At 39.7% G+C, this 15,234-nt stretch overlaps 2 protein-coding genes across 2 annotated transcripts; one reads left to right on the plus strand and one right to left on the minus strand.

Moving 5' to 3' along the window:
* Window positions 1-4,265: 4,265 nt before the first annotated feature.
* On the minus strand, window positions 4,266-5,315 carry LOC101350901 (olfactory receptor 151-like). The gene has a single exon (XM_004379372.2). It carries the CDS (start codon window positions 5,193-5,195, stop codon window positions 4,266-4,268), a length of 930 nt encoding a protein of 309 aa, XP_004379429.1. The 5' UTR covers window positions 5,196-5,315.
* A 5,792-nt stretch (window positions 5,316-11,107) lies between these two features.
* On the plus strand, window positions 11,108-12,050 carry LOC101358589 (olfactory receptor 8B12-like). Its single transcript, XM_012556400.2, is given in 2 exon segments — window positions 11,108-11,818; window positions 11,820-12,050. Coding segments are annotated over 2 exon segments (933 nt in total). The 5' UTR covers window positions 11,108-11,116.
* Window positions 12,051-15,234: the final 3,184 nt, after the last annotated feature.

The raw sequence follows: 15,234 nt of genomic DNA on the forward strand, positions 1-15,234 counted from the left end.
CCCATCCTCACAATTCTTGTTATGCTTGAGCCCATTGTTGCAGCCACTGTGTCAATCCATCTCTTTGAGGGTCTTCCTCTTTTTTGCTGACCTTCTGCTTTACCAAGCGTGATGCCCTCCTCCAGGGACTGATCCCTCCTGATAACATGTCCAAAGTATGTGAGACGTAGTCTCACCATCTTTGCTTCTAAGGAGCATGTATACGTTATACCCCCACAGTATGACAAACAGCCGCATGGGGGTATGTGTATATACATATGTGTATATATATATATATATATATATACACAAATGTACATTGGTATCAATGTGTATTTTAATATAGTGTTTTATATCTTGTACCTTTTTCACACAGCTCTGCATCTCTAAGGTCTATCCATGTTGCTACGTCAACAGCTAGTGTATTGCTCACAGTCCTCATGATGGGCCTCCATATTTTATCTGTATTCTTCAGAGTGGTGAACAACTTTATCATGCAAATAATGCTACAGTGAACATGTTTGTACATGCCCCTTTTTGGCCTGTAGAGAATTCCTTTGGGATACATATCCTGTTGCAGAATTGCTGGATCCTAGGGATACATATACTACATTTCCTCAACTAATGTTATATTACTCTGCATAATGGCTGCAAATGCATGAAGATTTTACATTCCCACATGTCCACTAGACCTAGTTTTTGCCAGTCTGGTAGGCATAAAGAGAAATCTCATTTATACTTCTCTGACTAGTAATGCATTTGGACATCTCTTTATATGCTTGGCAGCATTTTGGATTTTCTCTTGTATATATTTCCTGTTCTTATATGTTGCCATTTTTCATTTTTTTCTGTTGTTGTTTTTCAGGATTTCCTTGAATATTCTGGTTATTAATCACTTGTCAGTTTTAGACTTGACAAATATCTTCTTCCATTCTCTTTCTATTACTCTTGTCCATGGGGGTTCTTAGTTGAATAAGATTTCTTAGCTTTGATGTAATTAAATTCACCCCAATTTTTTGCTTTATGAGTTTCAATTTTGAAGTTTTATTAAAAAAAGAACTATTTCTCACCTTAGGTAATAGAGATATTTTATTCTTCCTTAAAGATTTATAGCCTTGGAATCTCTATGGAGTAGTTTGCCTCTGCCCTATAGAGTTGCTGAGTCAGAATTGACTCAACAACGAGCTCGGGCTTATTCTTTTTTAAGGAGTTCGTTGGTGGTAGATTTCTCAGTTCTAGGAGAGAACATGCAGGAGCAAGTAGATATGGTGGCCATTTCGGAATGGCTCCAATCTGCACTCCTATTCAGAGTGGGTAAAAATTCCAGATACCTTTTGCAACTAAAGTTCTGAGTATAAATTAGTTTTTACTAATTAAACGTACTCACGTGAGCTTTGGAAGGTGGAAATGAGGTGCCGACAACCCTTCAGCTGCAATTGCTGTTGACAAGCAAGGTTATGGAGGCCATCCATCTAGAATGTTGGTCTAGGGTTCTGTTGTATATTTACCAGTTTTAGGGATGTGGGAGGTATTTTTTACGGTGGCGGTAGTGACAACAGCAGTAGGAGTTTTCTGACCTCTAGGTCATATCTATTCTGGTGTATCTTTGGACTTTATAGTCCAGTAGAGGCTCCCTAACCCCTGCTTATCCAATTATTAAAAAAGCAAACAAACAGAAAAACCAGAATATAATGTTCAGTATTAAATCCCTTTCTACCTGAGAAATCTAGAGTTATTTTATTTTTCCATGCCTGACTGATGCAGTATAAAGCAAAAAACCAAACCCATCGTCGTTGAGTTGATTCTGACTCATAGCGATCCTACAGGACAGAGTAGAACTGCCCCATAGGGTTTCCAAAGAGTGGCTGGTGGACTTTAACTGCTCACCTTTTGCTTAGCTGAGCTTTTAACCACTGCACTACCAGGGCTCCATAGTGCCTAAGATACTTAAAAATGACAAATATCGGTACCGTATTGTTCCTAAAACAATTATACATAACAATTAACAGAATTTCTACAAATCTTTTGCAGTGTAAGTCCACTGATACTTTAACCTTAATCTCTGATATTGTTCCAAGCAAATGTGGAAAGACGCTGTGACAGATGCTGATCTGATTTACTGAGTCAGGTTGGTAGGAGATGCAGATTGATCAGTTATCTAGGGAGGTACAAAGACTGCAGCAGTGCCTAATATCTCCTTGGTCATCTGGAAGGAATGGTGAGAGAGTATAAATCAGGGAAGTTATTTTCAAAAGATGACTAACCTTGGAAAATTATAATTAAGATAAGTTATAGGCTGTACAGACTATCAGCCAAGATAAAGGGGATAATGTGTTGTAGGTTTGAATCCTAGTGCTGCAAGTTTACCAGCTATGTAATCCTGAGAAAGTTACTTAACTTCTCTAAATCAAAGTTTCCTAATTTGAGAAAATGAGAAAATTAAGTAAAACACTTAGAAGACTGCCTAGGACTCATAAATGTTGGATGCTATGGTGATGATGGTGGTGGTGGCAATTGAATTAAGGGACCATTTACAAGATCCTGGGTAGGAATGGCAGGCAGTAAATGTAAAATGAGAGAGAAGAGAAGGGAGAAGTTTGGGTGAGGAAGAGATTGTGTGTTACTTCTTGGTGACTTTCAAATTGATCTCCATTTGTCTTGTGTACGCCAGAGTGCAAATTATGAGCACTAGTTTGGGTAATATGTTCTCTAGAGAGGATAATAAAACAATAAACAGATCACTTAAAGTCATTGATGAAAGTTTTAAATTTATTTTATATTGTAATCCAGATAGGTAAATGTTTATCGGAGGGCCAAAGATAGAGAAAACTGATCGTAGATGGAAGAAAACATAAATTGGCGAGACTCAAGCAGTCAAACATGAAATACATGAAAGTAAAAAGGGAAGAGAAAAGAATGAATGGATGCATTTAATCAGTCATGTTGAGAAATAGTTGCTCTCCATTAATGTGTGTGTAAATCTTTAGAGGACTTTCCCACTACATTTTATCTCAATTTTCAACTTGAGACAGAATAATGACATTTGCAACCAAACAGCCTTCTTCTTGATGTTTTCTACATGGTAGCCTTCACCTCCTTGTTCCTTAGACTGTAAATTAGGGGTTTTGGCATGGGAATTGCTGTGGTGTGGAGCACGGAGATATTGTTATCCTTGGCCGGCGTGCTGGCCTTGGAGGGTTTTAAGTACATGAATGCAGCAGATCCATAGTACAATCCCATTGTTGCAAGGTGGTAATATTTTCTCTATACAAAAAACCCCATTAGTGTCAAGTCGATGCCAACTAATAGTGACCCTATAGGACAGGGTAGAGCTGCCCCATAGAGTTTCCAAGTAGTGCCTGGTGGATTTGAACTGCCAACCTTTTGGTTAGCAACTGTAGCTCTTAACCACTACGCCACCAGGGTTTCCAGTTTTCTTTATGGAAGGTAATAAAACAATGACTCTCAAACTCTATGCTGAAAGTTTAAAATTTATGTTAAATTACAATTAAGTTAGTAAATGTTTAGCAAAGGGCTCAAGATAGAGAGAATAGATCCCAAATAAAAGAAAATATGATCTTGAAAATAGCTGGTTGCAAATAGTAAGACATGAAAGAGGGTGGGAAGGAAGAGAGAAGAATGAGAGAAGACATTTGTCATGGATTGAGTTGTGTCACCCAAAAATATCTGTCAGCTTGGCTGGGTCATGATTCCCAGTGTTGTATGATTGTGTAATCTGATGTGATTTCCTTATGTGTTGTAAATTCTATCACTATGATGAGATTGTATGTGATCTCCTTATGTGTTGTAAATTCTGTCACTGTGATGAGGTTATACTGATGAGGTTGACAAGAGTAGTGTCTTAATGCAATCTCTTTTGAGATATAAAAGAGATAAGCGAGCAGAGACACATGGGAAACTCATACCACCAACAAAGCAGTGCCGGGAGCAGAGCGCGTCCTTTGGACCTGAGGTTCCTGCACAGAGAAGCTCCCAGACCAAAGGAAGACTGATGACACAGATCTTCCTCCAGAGCTGATGGAGAAAACCTTCCCCTGGAGCTGACGCCCTGAATTTGGACTTACAGTCTACTGGACTGTGAGAGAATAAACTTCTCTTTGCTAAATCCATCCACTCGTGGTATTTCTGTTAGAACAGCACTAGATGACTAAGACAACATTCATCAACCATGTGAAGAAGTGCTTGTACCCCATCCATGGTTGAACTTTCCTCTGGTATTTATAACAACTTACGGTTAAAATTGAGAAAGAATAATAACATTTGCATCAAGACAGTTTTCTTCTCAGTGTTTTCTGCATGACAGCCTTCACCTTCTTATTCCTCAGACCGTAAATTAGGGGGTTCAGCATGGGGATCACTGTGGTGTAGGACACAGAGGCTATGTTCTCCTGGTCCAAGGAACTGACTGTGGAAGGTGTTAGATACATGAAAGCAGTAGATCCATAGAACATTCCCACTGCTGTAAGGTGGGAGCTGTGGGTGCTGAAGGCTTTGGACCTGCCCTCTGTGCTGCTGATGCGGAGGATGCTGGAGAGGATGAAGGCATAGGAGACAAGGACCTTTAAACCGGTGACTATGATATTGAATCCAGCCAAAAAGAAAACTGTTAGCTCAATATCGTGGGTGCTAGAGCAGGGGAGCTTCATGAAAGGGAGGATGTCACAGAAGTAATGACTGATGAGGATCTCACGACAGGACAGTTTTAACATGAGACCAGTCTCTATTGTTGAGCCAATGAACCCCATGATGTAGACCACAGCTACTAGCAGGGAACAGATTTGATGCGAGATAATGGTATTATAAAGCAAAGGACTGCAGATGGCAACATAGAGGTCATAGGCCATCACTGTCAGCATGTAACACTCGGGAACGACAAAAACAAGGAAAAAGTAGAGCTGTGACATGCACCCCACATAAGATATGCTGTTCTTCTCTGACACAAAGTTCATCAGCATTTTCGGAGTAATGACAGAGGAGTAGCACATATCTACAAATGACAAGTTGCTGAGGAAGTAGTACATGGGGGTGTGAAGCTGGGAATTCAGACAAATGAGTGTGATCATGCCCAGGTTCCCTACCATGGTGACCATGTAGATCCCTAGAAAGAGAAAGAAGAGAGGGAGCTGGAGCTCTGGCCGATTTGTTAATCCTCCTAGAATGAACTCTGTCACTGTAGGGTGATTTTCTGCAGCCATTCTCCTAATGATGGAAGCCTGTAGGGCTGGGAAAGAAAAACTTCATGAAAGGCTGTAATTCTACTTGATGAAGCTAGTTTTGAGAATTTGTCTCAAGCTTAGAGATCCTGGGCTGCTGCTTTCTTTGTTGTAAAAATGTAGGTAACACAACATTGGCAAGTTCAACATTTTTCATGAGTACAATTCATTGAGATTTATTACATCAGTCATATTGTGCAACCATCACCAATATCCATTTCTGCATCTTTCATCACGATAAACAGAAACTCAATGTGTTCTAAATAATGCTTCCCCTTTTCTGCCTGTCTTCTGCTGCTGGTAACCACTACTAAACTCTGATCTCTATACATTTGCCTATTTTAGGTATATCATATTAGTGAGCTCATATAATATTTGTTGTTTTGTGATTAGCTTATTTCACTCAGTCTAATGTTGTCAAAGTTCAACCATGCCGTGGCATGGATCAGAAGACTTAATATTGTCAAGATGTCAATATTACCTAATGCCATCTGTAAATTCAACGCAATAAGCATCAAAATTCCAATAGCCTTCTTTGCATAAATAGAGAAGCCAATTCTCAAAATTATATAGAAATGCAAAGGGCCCCAAATAGCCAAAGCAATTCTGAAAAAGAAGAATAGAGTAGGAGGACTCACACTTCCCAATCTCAAAACATATTACAGGCAGTTCCATGGTTATGAATCCGATCCGTTCCTGTGTCTTTTTTTTTTTAATTGTTGTAGTTTAAGTGAAAGTTTATAATTAAAGGTAGTTTCTCATACAAAAATTTATACATACATTGTTATGTGACCCTAATTGCTCTCCCTATACTGTGACATCACACTCCTTTCCACCCCTGATTTCCGGTGTCCATTCAACAAACTCCTGACTCTCCCTGCTTTCTCATCTCACCTCTGGACAGGAACTGCTCATTTAGTCTCATGTATCTACTTGAGCTACGAAGCACGTTCTTCACTATTATCATTTTATGTCCCATAGTCCAATCTAATCTTTGTCTGAAGAGTTGGCCTCAGGAATGGTTTTAGTTCTGGGTAGACAGATGCCAGGGGCTATGCTTTCTGGGGTTCCTCCAGTCTCAGACAATTAAGTCTAGTCTTTTTACTGGAATTTGAGTTCTGCATCCCACCCTTCTCCTGCTCCATCAGGGACTCTCTGTTGTGTCTGTGTCTTTTAAGTCGAATGTGTAGATAAGTCGGAACAAGTGCGTTTACCTTTTCAAATATTTGTTGCCCAATTCTCACTTGACTCGTCTTTTGGAACAGTGATTACACATATTTGGGCCATTTAGGATTGTCCCAAAGGTTTTGGTTACTATGTTCTTTTATTATTATTTCTTTTCTATTTTAATTTGGATAATTTTTATTGACTTATCTTTTATTTCAGGGAGCCCTGATGGCACAGTCTTTATTTGCTGTGCCTAGTCTGCTGTTAAGCCAATCTAATGAGTTCTTTATTTTCAATATTATGTTTGTTTGAGAATTTCTATTTGATTCTTTTTATTGTTTCTCTTGGACCTCACCATCTGCTAGCCAATTCTGTCCATTTTTATCTAAATTAAAATATATTTACAATAGTTACTTCAAACCCTTTTCAACTAATTTCAACATCTAGGTCATATACATATCTGCTTTCATGGACTTTTTTTTTCTTCTTGATTATTGGTCACATTTTCTTCCTTCACATTTCTCGTAATTTTTTATTTTATGCTGAACATTGTACATATGTTGTAGAGAGTGTGGATCATGTTATTCTCCTCTTGAGTGTAGAATTTTGTTCTGAGATGCAGTTAATTTACCTGCAGCTCTCCTTGATCCTGTTGAGCCTTGGGTTTAGTGTTTGTTATGATAGGTCTTTTCAGTTTTGCCCTTGCTCCAAGGGCTTAGTTCATACTTCTAGTTTATGGCTTTTCTGGGGTCTTATATTTCTACCTGGCTTGTTCCTCAAAGTCTCTCCACTTTTACTAAGTCAGAATCCCATCATCTCCCTAGCACTATGCATTGTCTTTGATCTCTGTTCAGTTATTAGTCCCCTAGTAGCCATTCTCTGGTAGGCCTTGTGGAGTCTTGCCCTGAACATACAAAATTTAGGATGCAACCAGGAACCCAAGGGAGTCCATTATGCAGATGTCTGAAAGTCCTTTTCTGTGGCTTTTTCCATTCAATAGCTTGTCTCACAAATTCCAGGTGTCTTAGTATCCCTGAACTCTGATATTTCTTTATTTCAGCCCCAGAGCCTGCAACCTTTTTTTTCTTTTTCCGCTCTACTTCACTGTGCCTGGTTTTGAAGTTGCCCCCAGGGAGAAAGGAGAAAGGTAGGTGAGTGTGGTAGTCACCTAAGGTTCTTGCCTTGTCTCAAGGAATGAAGCCATGTGGTGTCTGCTTTCCAAAGCTTGAAAACAGTTGCTTTATATATATGTCTTCCCAATGTTATAGTTGTGTATGGCCAGAGGGCAAGTATCATACCAGCTACTCCATTATACATGAAATCAGAAGTCTGATCAGTTTTTTTTCATTACTTGTGCTTGGTATTCCAGACAATCTGATGGTCATATAGGGTCATGAACAGAGCACTAGGAGATATTGGTAACATAGACACTGAAACTAGATCTGTGGCTTTGGGCAAGACATTTTACTTCTTTGGACCATACTCTCTTTGTCTGTAAGGCGAGGAGAAATATTAGTCCTGTGGATACATAAATTTCTGGCATTGGGTTCCCTGAGAAGTTTTAAAAAAATACATCTACAGTATCCCCACCCATAGAAGTTCTAATTCAGAAAGTCAGGGTGGAGCCCAGAATTTCTTTTTAAGAAACACCCTAGGTAATTGTTATGACTAATCAGGTTGGGGAAATGTTACTGAACACAGTGGGTACTGCCTGTGCTCTTGTTAAGAATAACTAAGAGTCATGAGGACTTTAGGCAAGGCATGGTTTATTACTTGCAGCAAGTAAGGAGACAGGGAGATAGCTCTCAAAGCACTGTCTCCCCAGACAAAGGGCTGGAGGAAGTTCTATACTACACGAGAAAGGAGAAGTCATACATATTTATTAAACGTTCGGGAAATGGCATGCATACTCAAAAAGGGGAATTGGGTGGATGTGTAGGTTGCACGTGCAACTAGTGGCTCAAGATCGTGGCTTGTGTTCCCTCAAGATGGCTCCTGGTGTACTCTTGACATTTGTGTGTTCCCAAGAAAATGGTGGCATATACTGAAAACATGGCGACCGGGTTCGCCTTTAAGTCACCTACTGTTTCATGGCGCATGTGTGAAGTCTAGTTTTAATCGGACAACTTGAAAAGCAGCTGTAGCAGGAAGATTAGAAGGAAACAGGGTGGGGAGACTCATTATCTTGGTCACAAGATGCTGTTTGTAGTTGCTTGGAGATTTTCTACTGACACAGCTTGTTGCCTGAGGCCTGTTTAGTTCCTAGCTGGTCTCAGAAACACTGGATTGGATGATTTCCTGGGTCTTTTAAGGTCTAAAATTTTATGAGTTTGTGGGTTTAGTGTCAGAGAAAATAAGTAAGTGTCGGAGAGATTGAGATGTAGGATAGACAATTTTTGTCAATGCAGAAGTTAGGGGTAAGAAATAGAGGACAGAAAGAGAAAAAAGCAAACCAAAGAAGAACAAATTTGTGTGTGGCATTTTGCTGGGAATCTGATCTACTGGGATTCAATTTGTGAGCTTTGAGTAGCTTGAAAGCCAGTTGAGAGAAATGTTCAAGAAATGTGGGTGGGAGTCAGGGACTGTCAAGGGAAATTTTTGACTAGTTATTTAGAGAAAGGCTGGTCTTGGTAGAAGTTGAGAGCAGTCACTCAGTAGGGATTCTTTGTTACCATCAAATCTACACTCCATGAGAGTATAGGGGAGAGGAATCAGAGAAGTCTCCTTTCTTGTCAGAGCTAGGAGTAGTGCAATTAATTCCTGCAGTGAATTTAACTATGAATAAATTGTTGAATGGGCTCTTCTACATTACAGTAGCCCTTTGGATTTACCATTTCTGGTTTTAAGCACGTCTTTTTATACAAGTCAATGCATATTTGTTTTTATTTTCCAAGAGACTTTCAGATCCAAGAGGGCAAGGACCCTGCTTTATGGGTTTGGTAGCTCTCATCAGGAGGTAGTTTAGTCTAGTGGTGAAGAATAAGGGACTTGAAGTCAGACAGGCCTAGGTATGAGTGTGGACTCTGAAACCTATTGTCTGTCTGAGTCCCTTACCTTTAAGATGGGTATCATTATTGTGAGGAATAAATAAGATTATATTTGCACAGTGCTTTTGGATCATGGTGCCAGGGATCAGTATAAGGGTACAGTATTGCGCACTCAACAAATGGTAATGATAATTATGTTTTTCACAATGATACTTTTTAGTGCTGAATAGATGTTAGTTGAATGAAAGTGTTAAGTCCATAAACACCAAATCAAACAATATCAAGGGTATAAACAAACATTTCTTCTTCCTTAGGGAAGGTAATCACTGAGGTAATGATCCTTAGGGAGTCGCTGTCTTAATAATCAGTTTATCAGAATTTGTAATTGAGAACAAAACTTAAATCATCTGTTATTCACTGGTTGGAGACAGCTGCTCTCTTCTCCCTGGAAACGAGAGAGGATCGTTTGGGTAAATAAGCAACTAGAAATCATGTTCTTCAGTGCAGAAAGAGTTATAATATAAATGACAGATTCTTATCCTTTGATCAGAACTGGGAGAAGAGTGTTGTGACGTCAAAGCTGTCATCTATTCACTAGGGCCATTTCCCTTCCCAGAACAATTGTGGCTAAGGGACAGCAGAGTATAGCATTGTGGCTCTGAACTAAAGAAAGACGAGTGCCTGTGTGAACTGATCTGTCAGGTAACAGCACAAACCATGGGAGTCTGAGATCCTAAGTTCAATTCTGGTTGCAACTCAGTAGTTTTGTGAGTTTGGGCCAGTTATGTAATCTCAGTGAAATGGGAATAATAATATTGTCACATTGCATTTAGAGGAGATCTCAGTACTTGCTAAATAAGTGTTAGCTTTAAAAGATTATTATTAAACCTATATCCTACTCGAGCTAAGAGGTCTGGGGAAAACAAAAGAGCACATTCAATAATATGTTCATAGTTAAATTCACTCCAGGAATTAATTGCACTACTCTTAGCTCCAACAAGAAGGGAGACTTCTCTGATTCTTCTCCCTTATATTCTCATGGAGCCCAGGTTGTGTACTGGTTCAGAGCTCGCAGTTCAAATTCATCAGCTGCCCTTTGGAAACCCTATGACACAGTTCTACTCTGTATTATAGGTTCTCTATGAGTTGGAATCGACTTGACGGTAATGAACTTTTTTTAAAATTTATTTAAATTTTTCTTATGGAGTGTAAATTTGATGGTAACAAAGAATCCCTGTTGGATAACTGCTCTCAACCTCTGTCAAGACCAGCCTTTCTCTAAATTACTAACTAGCCATCTTTGCTCTGTCAAGCCTGATCCAGAGGTGGAGCTCTGATGAGAATCACAGTGACTTCTGCCTGTCAGGAGTCTCTTCATAGAAGAGAACCAGATTTCAGCAACTGAAGCAGAGACACAAGAGGGAGTGACATAGAAGAGGTACTGACTTAAACCTCTAAAGGTCATTCAGCTTGTTTTTGCCACCTCTCTCCCCAGCAGCACCAGCTGTCACCCTGGAGTCAAAGTTTAGCCTCAGATTGTACTCTTGACAGTTAAAGGCATTTGGGTGCTGTGAAGACAGAGTCATAGCAAACAGTAAAGATTTTTCTATCCTAGCTTTAGTCTCTCTCTGTGGATTCCATTCCCAAGAAGGCGGGAGGTGGGGGCAGATACCAGGAGGGAAGTCGTGATGTTTCTTTCCCCCTAAATGGTTCTTTTCTATTTACTCCCATGGAGTCCTCTGGAGGAGAATGACAAACAAGAACTCTGCTGTGACAGAGTTTATCCTCGCAGGCTTAACAGACCAGCTGGGACTCCAGATCCCTCTCTTCTTTCTGTTTCTCTGCTTCTGTGTGGTCACTGGGTTGGGGAACCTGGACTTGATAACTCTGATTGGGCTGAACTCTCACCTGAACACACCCAAGTACTTTTTTCTCTTTAACCTCTCTTTAATAGATTTCTGTTACTCCACTACCATCACCCCGAAAATGCTGATGAGTTTTGTCTCAAGGAAGAACATCATCTTGCACGCAGGGTGTATGACTCAACTCTTTTTCTTCTGCTTCTTTGTTGTCTCTGAGTGCTTCATTCTGTCAGCGATGGCATATGACCGCTATGTTGCCATCTGTAAACCACTGTTGTACACAGTCACCATGTCTCCTCAGGTCTGTTTTCTCCTCTTGTTAGGTGTCTATGTGATGGGGTTTTCAGGGGCCATGGCCCATACAGGAAGCATCGTGAGTCTGAACTTCTGTGCTGACAACCTTGTCAATCATTTTATGTGTGACATCCTTCCTCTCCTTGAACTCTCTTGCAACAGCACCTATGTGAATGAGCTGGTGGTATATATTGTAGTAGCCATTGTCATTGGAATGCCTATTGTCACCATCTTCATCTCTTATGGTCTAATACTCTCTAGCATTCTCCATGTTCGCTCCACTGAGGGCAGGTCCAAAAGCCTTTAGTACCTGCAGCTCCCTCATAATTATGGTTTCTCTTTTCTTTGGTTCTGGGGCTTTCATGTATCTAAAACCACCTTCCATTTTACCTCTTGATCAAGGAAAAATAACCTCACTATTCTATATCACTGTGGTGCCCATGCTAAACCCATTAATCTACAGTTTGAGGAATAAGGATGTCAAAGTTGCCCTGAGGAAAACTTTGAGGAGTAAAAGATTTTCTTGAGAGAGGAGCAGTATTTGAAGAAGGAAATCTAATGCTTCGTTTATTAGTGTGTGTGTGTTCAATGAGGGGTCAAAGCTCCAGTGTTTTCTCTCCTAACTATGAAGAGAATTTTAAGTCTTTATGTTTACATGAGTGTTTAGTGCAGACCTAGTTTTCCTACCCCTCACCCCACCTTGACTATTCCAGGCATTCTTTATCTTATGCAGATTGTTTCTAAAATCAAAGATAGTTTAATCTTGAATAGGCCATACAAATTCTTTAATCTTGCCTTCTCATTTAGTAGATCACACATTGGAGACTCAGAAATATTGCGTATGTTGCCCAAGGACACACAACTGCTTGGGGCCACAACTGGCACTGGACTCTGGGCCTTTGAATTGCAGTCTACTTTGTTTTCATTTATTCCATGTTTTCTTGTTCCTTAGCTGCCCTTACAGATATCATTTTAAAAGTATTATACCTTAACACTTTAAAATCTGATTCCGTTGATCATAATTTCATGTAACTTCTCAGAAGAAGTTTTTTTGAAAATTACATTTTTTTTTTCAAGTGGATAGGAGGCAAAAATTTTTCTTATGTTGATCTTGGCTGAATTACCAGAGAAGTGTGTGAAGATTGGAGACTGTGGGAGGCTAGTATATTAGGTTCCAGATAGCAGCAAGCACGGTGATTCCTGACGCTGTGTGTGGAACCCTAGGGACCCAATCTAATGTACGTTTTTTATTTTTTGAGTGTAGTCTAGGTTTTTTGTTTTTTGTTTTTTTAAATCACTAGTATATTAAGTGCTGGAGAGACACTTTAACTTGAAAGCTATTTTGTAGGTTTAAGGGTTCTAAAGATGAAGTCACATATAGTTCAAGACTAAGAGAGTCAGAATTTGAGCTTTTTCTAAGGGTTAGTTTGAGAGTTTGAGCTATGATTAAAAAATTTGTGGCTCAGGATAACCAAGTAAGGTCTGGAGGCTCTAACCCATTGCTGTCAAGTTGATTCTGCCATATAGGGTTTCCAAGTGGTGGCTGGTGGATTCAAACTGCTAAAGTTTTAGTTAAGAGTTATGGCTCTTAACCACTGTGCCACCAGGGCTCTCTATAGGAGCAGTAATTAATTTTTGGGATCTAGTTAGTTATTGGAGCCCTGGTCGTGCAGTGATTAAGCGTTGGGCTACTAGCAAAAAGGTGGGCAGTTCAAATTCACCAGGTGCTCCTTGGAAACCCTATGGGGAAGTTCTACTCTGTCATATAGGGTCACTATGGGTTAGAATTGACTCATTGGCTATGGGTTTAGGCTTTTTGTTTTAATTAGTTATTGGAGTCCCCACATGGTGCATTTAACATGCTCGGCTGCTTACTGAAATGTTGTAGGTTCAAGTCCACCCAGAGGTGCCTCAAAAGAAAGCCCTGGGGATCTACTTCCTAAAAACATCCATATCAAACCCTATGGATCACAGTTCTACTCTGATACACACACAGTCACAATGAGTTGGAACTGATGACAACTGATTTGGTTGGGTTAGTTATCAGGGCAGCACTAAGCAGAAGAGGCAATTTCCATTGATTTGTAAGGCACTACACATAGCACTTTTCATATAGGCATATATGGAAAGTGAGAATTCATCTCAGGACTGGTTTATAATTCCACAGCATTGTGTAAAGAGAAGTGCAGCTTTGTGTAATACATTGGAACACTTTGATCTAAATGATTTATTAGTAGTAAGTTTTTTTCTTTTAACCCACTAAATATATTAGCTGCTGGGTAGACACTTTCACTTAAGCTCTATTCCTTTGGAAAGCTATCTTCTTTTGGAAAATGGGAGGTTTGGATGAGTGTTCAGTTTTGCCGTCGGGTATGACACAGATCATAAGACTAAGAGTTTTGGGGGAAGGTTTGGCTTTCGTCATCATGGAATGGTAAAAGAGAACTGATTTCAGAGACCTGTGGGGTTAGTGTCAGGTGAGTGACATGAATAGGACATAGAAGGTAGGTAGTAAACAGTGACTTGCAAGGCATCTAAGTTTTGCATTTTCACTCAGTAGCTTAGGAGTGGTGTGACTTTGGGCAAATTACTTAATGTCTCTGAATCCTAAGTTCTTAATTTTTAAAAGTGAGAAATCATTCCTGACCTCGTGGGGTTTTTGAGAGTATTAAGTGTGAGGTACTCAATAAATGCTAGTTCTCTCCCTGCTGGAATTCCTTCATCTAGTTATCAGCACTTCCTCTAGCTTTTGCATGATCTTCAGCAAATTATTTCATTTTCCTGGGACTCTTGCTTATTAATGAGAAAAATGGGCTCATTTCAAACTTTATTTGATGCTATGCAATATATTTTGACCAATTCTTGTACATGTTAAAAAAATAAACAGTGTAGGTGAGGTTATGTAATGAAAGCATGTCTTCCTCCCATCTAGTCATTCCATTCCTGAATTCTCCTTCCTAGAAGCAATAGTTGTTGCCAATTTCTTGTGAATCCTCCAGAGATTGTATATACATATTCAATCAAATATCTCTCTGTCTATACTTCAATATCTAGCGCCCCTGTTTTAAAGTTGTAGAAAAGGGCATTTAAGAATGATTCTTTTAGAAGAGGATGGAACAGAGAACATTGCAGTACCATTGATGGTTACGAGGAGGGGGGGTGGGGAGTGAAAAACACTAAATTGGCAATAGATAAGTGGTAACTTCGGTGATGGGTAAGACAGTACACAATACTGGGGAAGCCAGCACAACTTGTCCAAGGCCAGGTCATGGAAGCTCCTTAGATATATTCAAACTCCCTGAGGGACCGAATTACTGGGCTGAGATCTTTGGGCAGCAAGGTCTTTGGGAACATCTAGCTCAATTGGCATAACATAGTTTATACAGAAAATGTTCTACATTCAACTTTGGTGAATAGCATCTGGGATCTTAAAAGCTTGTGAGCAGCCATCTAAGATACTCCACTGGCCTCACCCCATCTGGAGCAAGGGAGAATGAAGAAAATCAAAGACACAAGGGAAAGATTATTCCAAAGGACTAATGGACCACAACTACCACAACCTCCTCCAGACTGAGTCCAGTACAACTAGGTGGTACCCGGCATTAACCACCAACTGCTCTGACAGGTATCATAATAGAGGATCCTGGACAGAGCTGGAGAAAAACGTAGAACAAAATTCTAACTCACACACACAAAAAAGTATTATGTAGA

This window comes from Trichechus manatus, unplaced genomic scaffold, assembly GCF_000243295.1.
Source record: "Trichechus manatus latirostris isolate Lorelei unplaced genomic scaffold, TriManLat1.0 scaffold00064, whole genome shotgun sequence".
NCBI classification, from domain to species: Eukaryota; Metazoa; Chordata; class Mammalia; order Sirenia; family Trichechidae; genus Trichechus; species Trichechus manatus.

Bases quoted from the DNA above. Each gene is read 5' to 3' on its own strand.
- LOC101350901 (XM_004379372.2), bottom strand. From the start codon at position 5,195: ATGGCTGCAGAAAATCACCCTACAGTGACAGAGTTCATTCTAGGAGGA.